Here is a 13,687-nt window from a genome sequence, read left to right as displayed (position 1 = left end):
GGGTATTTTGGTTTCAATAAGAGGGTCCATGAAATGATTTTGTTGAAATTATAAATGAGATAACATAAAATCTTTCAAATATTAATAGCAGCTAGAGTATCCCATTAAAGTATGTTACATTTAAAACCTAACATAAGAAGGGTAATTTTAAATGGGGAAAAATGTAACTAATTTGCACAAGGTAACATTGTGCACTAGACTCAGAAAAAGTAGTAAATTAGTGTACTCAGATAAAGTAGTTAGTGTAAAGCCAACATACAAAGAAATATATTTATAAATACTTGTCCAAAGTCATACTGCACATAATTCAGTATGCTAGATCTTTCGCGATGACCATTATTAGCAATTCCTCTTAATTAATGTAAGTAAAAGTTATAGGATTATATTAATGAAATAGCATGAGATTGGAGTTGTCTTCATAGGTAAATTATTCAACTTAAAGGTAAAATGCTAGTCTTTCCCAATCTCTGGTTCTCCTTTTAACCTCATTTGATCTCAATAGAGTAATTATAATACCCCTTCTAGATTGTGAGCTTCCAAATTTAAAAAAAAAAAAAATCTGAAGATTTCAGAAGATCTACAGAACACTTTTAAATTATACATTCTTTCCCTACAGATCATGTCTTTAACCTCCATTGCTATCTTTCTATAAGTGAATACAAAACACTTCTTAAAGAAAGAATGAAACCAATTTTCCCACATTATACAAATCGAATCCAGATACAGGACAAAGCAAATGAGAAGCAAATCCTCTGATTTCTACATTTTTTAACATTTTTAACCCAACATCCATTTAATTTCATCCGTATGTCTGGAACATTACATGAAACACTGTAACAGAATATAAATGTGGTTAAGACCTGACACCTGTCTCTCTGGAGACTCATGGACACAAAAACTGTACTGTAAGGCAGCCTAAATGTGCTGCACCAACTGAGAATTATGGAAACACTTTGGTCGAGAGATTTATCCCAACCTCAGCTGAAATATAGCTCAAGTCCAGTGAGTTCACATGTGAAGTGAAAAATTAATTAGGTCTTAAAGCATTTTCCTCCCACAGACTAGGGGAAAGGACAATCCAGATGGCGAACAAGCAGTGAAATGTATATATGGGAATTGGCCCTATGACTGTATGAGCAATACTGGGGAACTTAAAAGGCTCCCAATGTGGACAAGTGGGATCACATCAAGGAGGACTGAACTAGAGCTGAGGTTTTTGCTCCCGAGACAGTAAATAATGCAGGTTTTTTGAGCAGAAAGTGACCACCTCAGATCTGTGTTTTGGGAAAGAAAATCAGGTGATATCTGAAGCTTGAAAGGAAGAAGTTGGAGGTTAAAATACCAGATGGTCTCACTCATAGCAGGAATTCAGAAAACCTAAATAAGGGACCAGGAAAAAGACTAATTGTCATAAAGTAAAAATCAAAATCAACAAGCAACTATAAACCAGAGACACAATACGGAGGTGGGGAGAAGGAGGGAGTAGGATGAAAACAAGGGGGGGTGGAAATTGTACGGGGACTATAACCATGACGAAAATGCATACACTGTGCAAAAATGAACAATGATGTAAAAAATCTATAAAATTAAAAATAGAGGAACTAAGAGGAAGGAGGGAGGCTACTTAGAGCCTTCCTTTGTAATCCAAACTAGCGTCCTACATACTGTTTTATTTTCCTATGACACCTGATATATTGTTCGTATGCTAATGCATCCACTAGCAAGTACAATGTCAGTCAAGCGGGCTGTGCCTCCTGACTTTATCTGCAACTCAAAAAAGCATATCAGAATGTGAGGATGCTGTTCTTATAGAGATGATCTTAAATCAACACCAACTGATTAAATGATTACTAACTCCTGCTGACATGCATGTTATCACATAACCTAAATAACTGTGCTGAGAGCCTGAAATAGGTCAGCAATAGCGTGAGAAGGAAATGAGGTTGTAGTTTCAACACTACTCTCGAGAAAACTAAGCTCTTAAAAAAGAATCATTTCTCAAACTTAACAAAACAAATCATTACATACTGGTGCTCATGCATAAACTCTGCCTTTCTTGACATTCATACTATTTTTCATCTGCTCTCCCTTCCTTGCTGATATAGCTGAGATGACTGCCTAGTCATCATCTCGTTGAAGTCTTTAGCATGATGCCTTCACAGTAGCATCATAAATATCCAAAGAGTGATCCAGCAAGCTGACATCTAACTTATGTGATCTATTCTGTTCCAACCACCTACGTCCATATTCCACAACAGCAACCACAACAACATAACCAATCCTTGAAACTTAACTCTGAAAATTTAGGGCCTCCCCTAGTGGCGCAGCAGTTGAGCGCTGGCCTGCGAGGCTGCCTGCAGCCTCTGCAGCGCCAGTTCGTTCCCCAGCCGCCGGCAAGGGTCCCACCAAAAAAAAAAAACAACTCTGAAAATTTAACCTGCAATATAAGAATTCCTGACCAAAAAAGCAATCTATGGCCACAGATTCTGATCCTTTCACTCTCATTCCTTTGTCCATGATAACTCTTCTTCATTGTTAACGACAAAGCAGTATCTTACATGCTCCCGAACTAGTCTCCTGCAGTTTACATGAGTCTTCACAGCCACTTACAACCTCATCACTCATAAATTACTTGCTGAAAGACTGCTCTACTCTACTTCAAAGAGAAGAAAGAGACTGCCATCAACAATCGCGGATCACGCTACCCGCCCCCCCTCCCCTGCTCAGGAGAGGTGCTCTGTCACCTGTTGAACGTTATCCATTGTTTTTTGATCTACCTTTGCACATCTCCTCATAGACCTTCTCCACAAATTGAGGACAAGTGGAATGAATGCCTCTTCAGTTCTTTTAGTCTATCTGCCATATAGGACACTCTTGACTATATCTTTTTGGAAAGATCCTACCTGGATTCCCAACACAACTTTCCTTTCTATGTCACTTTCTGTCTTTCATATGGTTCTTTATTTTTATTTTCTATATCTGTTTTCACAATTTATTCCCTTAAACACTGGTATTCTAGCATTTCACTCTTTTCTTTTTCCCTGTACGACTCATTTGAACACAGCAACTTCAACTATCACATATGGCTTACTGGCTCCCGATGTAAATTTAACTTCTTCAACTCCTAACCAATTATGTTCTATATTGTCACAGTTAGGCTTAAGTTGACTTCCACCTAACTCAACATGCCAAAACCTGGATTAAATATTGTCCTCTCCAAATCTGCTGTCTTTATTTATCTATCTTGACAAACAGCCCCACTATCCACCTAGTCACCCAAGTCATTATCGAATAATCCTTGATCCTGTACCTTTCCCAGTACAGCAAAGTAGTTAAGAATATAGGCACTCAGTGACCTGGGTTCAAACCCTGTCTCTATTACTCTCTAGTTGGAAGACTTGCCTAAATTACCTAATTTCCTGTGTCTCCGTTTCCTTATCAGAGAGAAAATAATGCCACATCATATAGAGGGATATGAGTACTAGAAGATTAGCATAAAGTAAAATTCTCATAGTAATGACTAGCACAATGTCAGTGTTGAAAACATGCTTCCTAATATTATTGTTGTCACAGCTAATCAATTAACATATGATATATATTTTACTTAATAGCAACTCTTCTCCATATTTTTTCTACCTTTGTTTTATTTCCTCATCAACTCAGAAACACTACTATGTTATATTTCATCAATATTATTATGTCTATTTTTTAATATTTTACTACCTCTTTCTTGGGATGTTGTCTTACAGCTAATAGCCTGTTGTGTTTTCATAGGCAGCATTTTTTTTTTCTTAGTAGCACACAACAATGATGCATCTTACAACTGATAGTATCTTAGGTTCAATAGATACAGTAAAGGTCTCTTTCTGATTCTTTCAGGCTCCATTCTGCTCTTCACCCCAATTAATGACCCCAAATCCACTACTGCCAATAGGCTATATAGGACTTAGAGAGAATTCATAAAATAAATGAAAGCATTCTACATATGTCAGCTATTTCAATATAATTTCATCTTTCATCATAAGCATTTTTATAGTAGTTACATTTCAAAGAATTCTGAAAAAAATATAATTAACCTTTGAAGATTTAGCCATTTATTCACCTATTTAACAGATATTTTACAATGTTCTAGGATCTGGACTAGGAACAGGGGATATAGCTATATACAGAACAGACCCAATCCATGTCCTCATAGAATTTTCATTTAATAAAGGAAGATTTTGAAATAAATATGTAACCTATATAATGTACGATTGTAAGTGCTATGGAGAAAAAATAAAGGAAGGAGGGTTGGATTTACCACACTGTCACCTGTTGAACATTATCCATTGTTTTTTGATCTACCTTCGCACACCTCCTCATAGACCTTCTCCACAAATTGAGGACAAGTGGAGGACAAGTTATTATGAAATAACTCCCCTGCATGGTGATAATGCCAATTATCATTTCCCTTAGCAACTTCTCCCCAAATTCAAGATCTCGATTATATATTTACCCAGGCAACTCTGATTTGGAAAAGAGGGGTAAATTCAACAGCCTTGGGTTTACACAGCTTATAAGCTGACACACTTTAGTTACCAAATTAATAAGGACTGTGGTTATAGCTTCTATGGCCTTGACAAGTCTTTGCCTTTTATATTTTAGGAGGTCATAAATGTTGGATGAGGGCACATGTCAGGTCCACAACTTACTGCCACCTCTGCCTTTCCTGAACTCCCAAAATAGCTAAGTGTTCTTTTTAAAGGGTTTCAATGCTCTCCAACAGGCACTCCCAGGTGGCTGCTATAACTCATTTCAACCTGGCCGAACAGACATGAATAAGCCTCTTTATTGTTAGTTTTATCTTCCCTTCAGTGCTTGGGAATACAGAACGAGCTCTAAAGTTTACACTTTATTAACTTCATGAGCCACCAGAAAAATTCCTTCAGTATCATCAGGATAATTCAGCGCAGGTACCTTCAGTGTCTTAATATGATCCTCAGCCTCACTCTTTTCTTTCTTGAAGTGCTTCATCAGTTCGTGGATATTCTGTTCATGTTTAGTTTTCACATTGTGCAATGACGATGTGAGATCTTTCAGCTCCCTCTGGTGAACATCTCGTTCTAGCTTTAACTGTGCGATGACTGTAGCTGTTTCTTCATCTTTGGAGTTTGCCTGTGCCTTGAGGTCAGAAAGGTTCTTAAGCACCTCTTTCCTGGCTCTCTGTTCCTCAGCCAATTTACTAGCGAGATCTGCTCGAATGGCACTCAAGTCCTTGACAGACTCTTGCATCTCAAGCAGTTGAGCTTTGTCTTTGGCCTGGCTCTTCTTTAACTCTGCAATTTCCTCCTCCAGGTGAGTTTTCTCAGCCTTCAACTGAGTTTGAATCTTACTCTGCTTTTTCAACTCAATTTCTAGCCTATGGATGGTGTCCACAGAATCCTTGACTTCTAGTTCAAGGTCAGCTTGATGAGCTTTCACATCACTTAGTTTCTTCTCTTTAGAGAGAAGTTCCTCCTCTTGAAGGGCACGTTTAGTTAAGATATCATTCAATTCCTTTCGCAGGTTCTCTATCTGCTGTAACGCTGCGTAAAGCTGGCTTTTCATTTCATCCTTTTCTTTTAGAATCTACCAGGTTGATAACATAAAACAAAACAAAACAAAAAAAGTTACTGTGAAATTTACCATAGAGACTACCAGAAAACAAAGTTTAATCCACAAAGCAAAGCAAAAGTCATCAAATAACACTATTATTTCCATTTTTTAATGAAAAATATTTTTAGTCTAGAAAAAGAAAGAAGACTATAATTATCCTAAAGGAGGATAATTGCAATATATGTTTCAGATTTTTATTACCAAAACATATCAATCTTTGATCATAAATTATTATTTTTTAAATGTAAAATAAGATGAGCAGAAGGGGAAGAGAAGGATTCCTCTAATTTACAAGAGGTTGACATAATATAGTGTTATGTAAAATAACAGTTATTTTCATTTCAATGACACACTCTTAGAAAGGAGAAATCTCAAAACAGGTATGAAAGATAATATAGGAAAGCATGCTGATGCAATCTAAGAAAGGTTATGGTTCAGTCAATCATTACTAATAAAATAGCATGAGTAGTGACAAGAAACACACCAGTATCTAAGGGAAGTCTGGAAATTCCACAAAGGTAGAGAGGATATTAATTTAAGATTAAGAGAGGTTAGGGACAGACTCAAGAAAAAAATTCAAGGGGCCAGACATCTGCCACCCTCTGCCAGTCTCTTTAGGAGGTTAGGGTTTACAAGGAGGGACAGAAACAAATATAACTAACCCTCACCACTCATCAATATAATTGAAAAATGTAAGACTCTAAGGAAGCCAAGATTGCTTTCTGGCCCAGAACTAGCGCCAAGGGGATTCATTCTGGGTACCTATATAATGATGCCCACCATAGCCTGACTCAGAAAAAAAAAAAAAAAAAATTAAGATTCTCATTTCAGAATTAGAAGTGAATTAAAATGCAAACAGTTGCAAGACATTTTTACACCCTACATTTCATTCCATATGAAAGAATTCATGATAAAATATTATGCGTCAATCACTCAAAAAAAAAAAAAGGTTTCCTCAAATCCCTCTCTACTCTCTATCTTAACAGGGAGAAACATATGAAACTAACTTCACAGAGAAATAATAAAAGTACGTGATTGAGCAGGTGAGCTCTGACAAGAGAGAACTAAATTTGATTATCCACCCAGTCATGAGTAGTTTTACAACTTTAAGAAAAAGTATTTATCTTTCAGAAACAATAATAATGTTACTTATAGTATTATGATGAAGATTAGTGGGAAATCGGAAACCAAATATAGGAGTGGGATTTAATTTTGAGGAGAAAACAAGATCTCAGGGAGATATCTAAGCAAGATCAAAACTCTAAAAAGAGGGAATAAAGCCACATCTCTGTAGAGGGAGTCTCTAGAACATAGAGTTCACTTTGGAAAGGCAGGGAAAATGAATGAAATATAGATAAGCCTAAGGGTAGATATGATGTTTTTTCTATTACAGTGCAATAAATTCCAACCAACCTAGTGGTTTAAAACAATATCCACATATAATTTCACTGTTTCCATAGATCTTAAGTCCAGGCAAGATGTTTTGCTTAGGTCTCCTAAAGTTAAAATCAAAGTGTCAGCTGGCTGGACTCTTATCTGAAAATGTTGGGTGAGAATCCACTTCTAAGTTCATTCATGTCACTGGCAAAATTTAGTTCTACATGATTAGGAATATGATCCCTATTTCTTGCTAGCTTTCAGCCAGCAAATTGAGCCAGCTGTGAGCTTCTGAAGGCCACACGCATTCCTTGGCTCATGGACTCCTCTGTCTCTGAAGCCAACAATAGCACATTGAATCCTTCTACTATTTTGAATCTGACTTCCCCTTTTCCCAAAAGTCAGAAAAATTTCTCTACTTTTAAGGTCTCTTTTCATTCAATTAGATGCATCCTAGATAACCTCCTTATCTTATGGTCAACTGTGAGAAAATACAAAACATAATCAAGGAGTAATAACTCATCATATGGGTGAAGACATCTGTGGGAAATTATTCAAGTCTTGACTATAAAGGGAAAGTGTGAGGAGCACAGAATGAGAATGAGAGGTAGTTCTCATTTGCAACAGATAACATAATCCTTTGGTCATGAGTTAAGAGATTATTCAGGCAGCCCTAAAATTAAAAAATCATGTTTTTATGTGAAGCTCTATCAGGTAAAAATATCTTTGCAAAATAATATATTCCTGAAATTGGTTTAAGTAGCGAGGATTTTTTTTACCTCTAATAACAGGAACATGATAGGACAGTTCAAGAGTCCTTCAAGTTTCAGAATCTGCTACTCTATAATTCTCCAGGTTTTGGCCTCCTCCTCAGTGTTCCAAGCATTATATCAAATCATACCAAAGGCGACAGCCTTAAGATGCACAATCAGTGACTATGTCATCAAATTTGGAATTTCTTTGGCAATATAGATGCTAAAAACAAAGTAAGTTCTGTGTCTTTGTTTTTGGATAATCGCTTGTAGCCCAAGACTTTGTCTAGACATTGTCTCTGAGTCTGAAAATGTCAGACTTGATGTGCACCACCTCAATATCCTGGACATTCTCATAGGAACTATGTTGAATAGCCTTTGTCTTTAGGGAACTCAAACAACAGACTTTGGTTCCCACTGATGAGAAATACATAAGTACTTGAAAGGGGTCTGAGAAATCAGGCTTATTTTTTAACTTCATTTCTATTTCTCCTAAATTTCCAACTCCTCTTGCTTGGACCAACTTCAGCATGGACAAATAATTTGGCTTTTCCAATCCTAAAAGACTCCAAATTCTCAGACTCAGTCCACTTGGATTACTGGTTATAGATTTCAGCTTTCCCAACCCCAAAACTATTACTTTCTGCTTTAAACAGACCAGCTTCAACCTACATTTGTCTTTCTCTGAAGACTACAGAAAGTACGTATGCCTAAAGTTTTCCCACTGGCCACTTTATACAATACTCTGAGGAACAGCTTCAGTGCCCCAAAGTAGGATTTCTGACAGTTTAACCATTTCCAAAGCATAATTTTGCTAACTTTCCCCTTAGAAAAATATAATACTCCCTTCCCCCATCTTTTTTCTCCACTTAGCAATTCTACATTTTAGGTTATTTTATTTATACTCCCTAACCCTAGAATTAAAGCTTCACATCAACTTGAATTTCTTCTGCTGAGAGTAAGAGAAAAATTCTAATTCGAATTCACTTAAACAACAAGGCAATTAATTATGGTTCCAGGTAAAACTGCTCTGTATGTAGCATGTCAAGCTCTAGATCCACTTCTCTGTAATTCTCACAGTAATACCCTCCCTCTGTATGAAATTTCATTCTCAGGTCCATAGCAAGATAGTTTCAGTCATTCTAGGCATTATTACAAAATAGAGCAATATCCAGAGAAGGAGAAAAATCTCTCTTCTTGTGTATCATTTTAGGGAGTGAGTAAATGTTTACCAGAAGCTCCCCAACAAATTTCACAGTTCATTCATCAATGATTAGGAAAGGATTATATGACTAGTATGTGACTTACACTAATTTTTGGGTTGGAATCCATTGGAAATGGATTGGAGTGGGTTTTGGAATATCCAAAACCACTCTAAGAGTCAAATAATATTTCCCTGTAGGTTTTGTTGGTACTATGCAGGAGCAGGAATGGAAAAAGTGAAGAATTGGGTTGATTCCTAATGAAGAGTGGTAAAATGCATGAAATGGGAGGAAAAAATTGAAGATGCTGATGAGCATGTCATTAGAGTAGCGGTTCATGAGTCCAGTCTGACAGGAAAAAACTGCTTTCAGGAAATAACTGGTCAACCAGAGGAATGCAGGAGGATACAAAAGATCAGGTAGGAATGGTTAAAAAGAAAGAAAAGGGAATGAAAGATGTGTAAGAGCAGAAGCGGAGATTTTGGAACTGAATATTTTAACATACAGCAATTACAGATGATGATAAATTTTAGCCCCACAAATTAGTTCTGAGTGATTTGAAGGTCCCTGTAAAACAGGAAATTAATGGAGTATAAATATACAGAGTTCAATGGGCTGCTGACTTGAACTCTGAAGTCACCAAGGATAATTGCAAGAATTACATGTAATGAAACAGGTTGTGGGAAGTGAGGTGCTAAATGGCTGAGAAATATGGAGGCATAATGGAAAAAACAAGTAGCAGCAAGGGACAATGAGAGAAGTAAGGAAAAATTACAGAAAGAAGGAATGAAATGGCTGTGTGAAGCCAGAAGAAAGAGACTTTTCCAAACCATGGTGTTTATAGAAACAACAGCTAACTCCTCAAAGACCTGATCAAAAAATAGACGTGCTTCTCTGAATTAACTAAAAGGTAGGCAAGGAAATTTTAAAAAGAACAGTTATCTTTTTGCATGTGAGGGAATATGCAGATTGATAGATTATATTAATACAGAGGTACTCTAGTCTTCCTCAAATTGCATATGAGAGGACTGCATACACATTAAGAACGTACACACTTTAGCACTGATCCTTTCTACTTTTCAATCTTAAAAATAAAAATCAAACTTTAAAAGACAGTATATATTATGTATGGCAATTTTCTCCCTAAACATGAAGGTATTACACGGAAGGAAAAGATGGCAATTTAAGGTTCTTAAAGTTAAATAATCTGAAGCAAAAGGCTTAATTACAGGGAAATCAATTATTCTGCAAATATAGCAAAAAAATAAAAAATAAAAAACTAGGAAGCATTCCCATTATCCAAGTCAAAACATATATAATTTGAAACATTGAAAAAGTACACACTATGATCAGAATTCAAATTTGATCTCCTTATCATTTTCAGGGCAAATACAAAAATCAATGACTTAAAATGATACTTTAAGAGAAAAAGGCCAAAAAAAATTTGTGACTAGATTATTGGTACCTATAGAGCTTTGCATACTCCAATATGTGTTCATCCACATATCTCTAAAGCACATCATCATTTACTGATGTAAATACCCAAGCCACTGTATTGAAAATCAGATCCTTGCTATTTTTTGCAATGTTATTTGCTTGATATTCCATATCCTACAGTAATAAAGTAGTTCTATAATCATATTATATATCTAAAAATCTTACCAAGATTCCAAAAGTGTATAAAAGCAAAGGAGAAAAGTAGAATTTTTAAGAAAATAAAAGCATTTAGCCCTTAAGTATATGCTAAGTGGCAAATCTTAAAGCAGAAATTACACTAGAAAAAGAATGAAAGTAGACATAGAACTAATTTGCATACACAAAGATGGCATCATTTGAGCATATAAATCACTTCAACAAGGTTACCTATTAAACAATGTATTCTTTAAATCATAATGTGTTATATCTTTAAATTAGTATCAATTTTATTTTAATATATGCTTCCAAATATACCCTGGAGTCACTTTTTGAAAATAATCAATCCTTAAAAACAAAATGGAGTGGTCTAAATTACTAATGCCTTAAGGTATGATTTTATTAAGAATCAAAAACCCCTTAAAGATATTATTAAGATGTAAAAAAATATAAACTTTTCCCCTAAAATTATTTGCCACATATTTCCACATCACAGACTTACTGGACAGTTGAATTTGCCATGAAATATCTGTTACCCTTTCTTCCTTGGTTAACCATTGCTCTAACTGCAACATGCTGCATTAATTTTTAAGGCTTTTAAAGTGGAAATTACAATGCCTGCTGTGATAATTGTGATACTACCCTAACTGTGGCAATCACTTTAAAACTACTTCTTTGCTTATCATTAGCAATGCTAAGTGATAAAAATAATTATATCAGGAGTATGCTGGGAAATGATTGTTTAACAATTTTTAATATTCTGAAAAGCTCAGTCTAGAAAACTCTTAGCACTATGGATTAGGATACTGTCTGATGACATGGACCCTTCTAAATTTCCTCTTGTTAAATAAAATCTCCAAGTGACTCTCAATCAATCAATCCGCTTAACCACTCCTTTCTCTAGCCACCTCCCTTATAGTCAGTTTCTTTTAACCAGTTGCCAGAATAAGCTGACAACAGAATAATTAAGATAGAAGAATTTCCTGAGATCAAAACGGTTCACAGTCAAGTCTAAAAGCTCTAGACCTGCTTCACCTCAGGGCAACCAGTTACTCAGTCTATGTAAGTTGGGTTCCATTCAAGAGCACTCCACAGTGTGTGCAAAGCAATACCTTCCATCATTTCTAAATGGCTGAGAAATTCATATGCAAAAGGTAAAAGATCTTTTCCATGACATCTTATCTGAAATAAGCATCTGTCAGTCTTTGGTGTTGACAATTGATTTTATAAATATAGTTACACTACATTTTGCTTTCCTTTGAAAGAAAATCAACTAATACAAATGATTATTGGTCTTCTGGAATGTCCAGAATTCGTAACAAGTAACAAATAACAAAGCAAAAATGATAAACCAAAACTAAACATGGATAAAAATCAATCATGACTTTTCTGTTTATTATCTTATAATTCAACCCAAAGATATAGTTGAGAATCAGCATAAGCGCATAAAATCCATTTAAAGTAACTGATTATACAAAAGAGAGGACGATGTGAAATGCATACACAGATCAGTGAAATGTGTTTTGGTGCTATCAAAAGGTCACAAAAGCAGAGTCTTCAAGAGACTTGGGATTCGGTAACACTACCTCGTCAGTGAGAATATCAATGTTACTCATTGAATTGAGCCCATTGTAGCTGCTGCCAGAAAAGTAGTCTAGCAGTGGTACTGCAGTTTTAAATGCTCCTTTCTAACCAACACTTAAATTGACATATCCAAATAAAAAATAAATAAGATTTTAAAATACATGCATTGGGGAAAAGTCATAAAATGCTGGGGAAGATTTAGTGATTTTCTTCCACTTGAATATTAAAGAATAACTTCAACTGAATAATTTCAATTTAGTGAAAAGCTAAATTCAGGGCAAGGGGTGTCTATTTCAAAGGCCAACTCTAAAAAGCCATAGAATGTTCACCGGTTAAAAAAAAAGCTATAAAATAACGAAAAGCTAAATTACTTTCTACCTTGAAATGGCCAAGACATAGACTCTTCTGTCAAGGACATCTTGATAGACTATATGCATAGCATGGCACTGAAGTGATTATACAAAGAATAGATGAACAAATGGCTGGTCATGTCAAAAATCATTCCTTAAGAATATGACTTTTTTACCTGGTTATTCTTGTCTGTCAGTTGATCAAGGGTTTCAGATTGTTTGTCCAATTCTCGTTCTAACTTCTTATACTTAAGCTTCCATTGCCTAATGGACTCTTGAGCCTTCAGTTTCAGCTCTTCTCTCCTCTTCTCAGCCTCCTGTCTCAGGGACTCTGACTGCTGGAACTCCAGGAGGTACTGCTCTGCCTGCTTGGTTGCATCCTCGGCATGGAGAGTCAGTTCTGAGATCTGGAGGTCAGCACGCTTTTGCTTGGCCTCACATGTCTGAAAGTGATTCTGGATCTCCTTAAGTTGATCCAACATCTTTAGTTGCTGTTTTTCCCTGCTCTCCAATTCACCTGTTAAATACTAGAAATAAAGCATGTGGAATATTAGGAACATATTATTATCAAAACAAATAAAATATCAAGCAAAAATCTACTGTCACTGAAATGGGAATAATCTGTATTAAATTTCATTAGCAATCAATGTAGAAAATATAAGTCCCTCTCCACATGTTTAATAATTATATTCATTAGAAATAATTTTTATAGAAATATTTTCTTTTTTACTCCATATCCAAAGAGGGAAAGTAGGTATTTTGCAATTAAGTATCACTAAAATAGAAGGCACTATTGATGAAAAGCCACATGCATTAGTTTAGCAATAACATAGTGCCTTGTCTAATTGTAGAAACATCAATGTTTTAAAATGTATCATTGTCAGAGAACTATTAATAGTAATCATATGTAACACTTTACTTTCTGACAGCACATAGAATTTCTTATAAAATATCTGCAACCAAAAAAAGTTCACTAACAATGGAAACATCAGCATAGATAGTACTATTTAAAAGTTCACTTAAAAGGCTCTTAATAAAATGTTTATAGGTATTCCAGTCATATCAATCATGCTAAAAGTTGAGGCACCTATCTCAAGCTTACATGAATAACCATAGAACTGATTTTTTTTTTTTTTTGTGTGTGTGTGTGTGTGTG

At 35.4% G+C, this 13,687-nt stretch overlaps 1 protein-coding gene across 6 annotated transcripts in view; it reads right to left on the bottom strand.

Annotated features, from left to right (window-relative positions):
* The window catches only part of CEP128 (centrosomal protein 128), a 373,385-nt gene that overhangs the window by 234,959 nt on the left and 124,739 nt on the right, over positions 1–13,687 (bottom strand). For all 6 annotated transcript variants that reach the window (XM_054691882.1, XM_054691883.1, XM_054691885.1 and 3 more), the window contains 2 exons: positions 12,708–13,058; positions 4,957–5,607 (listed from right to left, as the gene is read on the bottom strand). In XM_054691882.1, coding sequence (XP_054547857.1) covers positions 4,957–5,607; positions 12,708–13,058 — 1,002 coding nt within the window. The remainder of the gene's footprint in view (positions 1–4,956; positions 5,608–12,707; positions 13,059–13,687) is intronic.

This window comes from Talpa occidentalis, unplaced genomic scaffold, assembly GCF_014898055.3.
Source record: "Talpa occidentalis isolate TD23 unplaced genomic scaffold, MPIMG_talOcc4v2.1 talOcc4.11, whole genome shotgun sequence".
Classification (NCBI taxonomy): Eukaryota; Metazoa; Chordata; class Mammalia; order Eulipotyphla; family Talpidae; genus Talpa; species Talpa occidentalis.
Note: the sequence above shows the minus strand (reverse complement) of the source record. Positions and strands in the feature narration are given on the sequence as shown.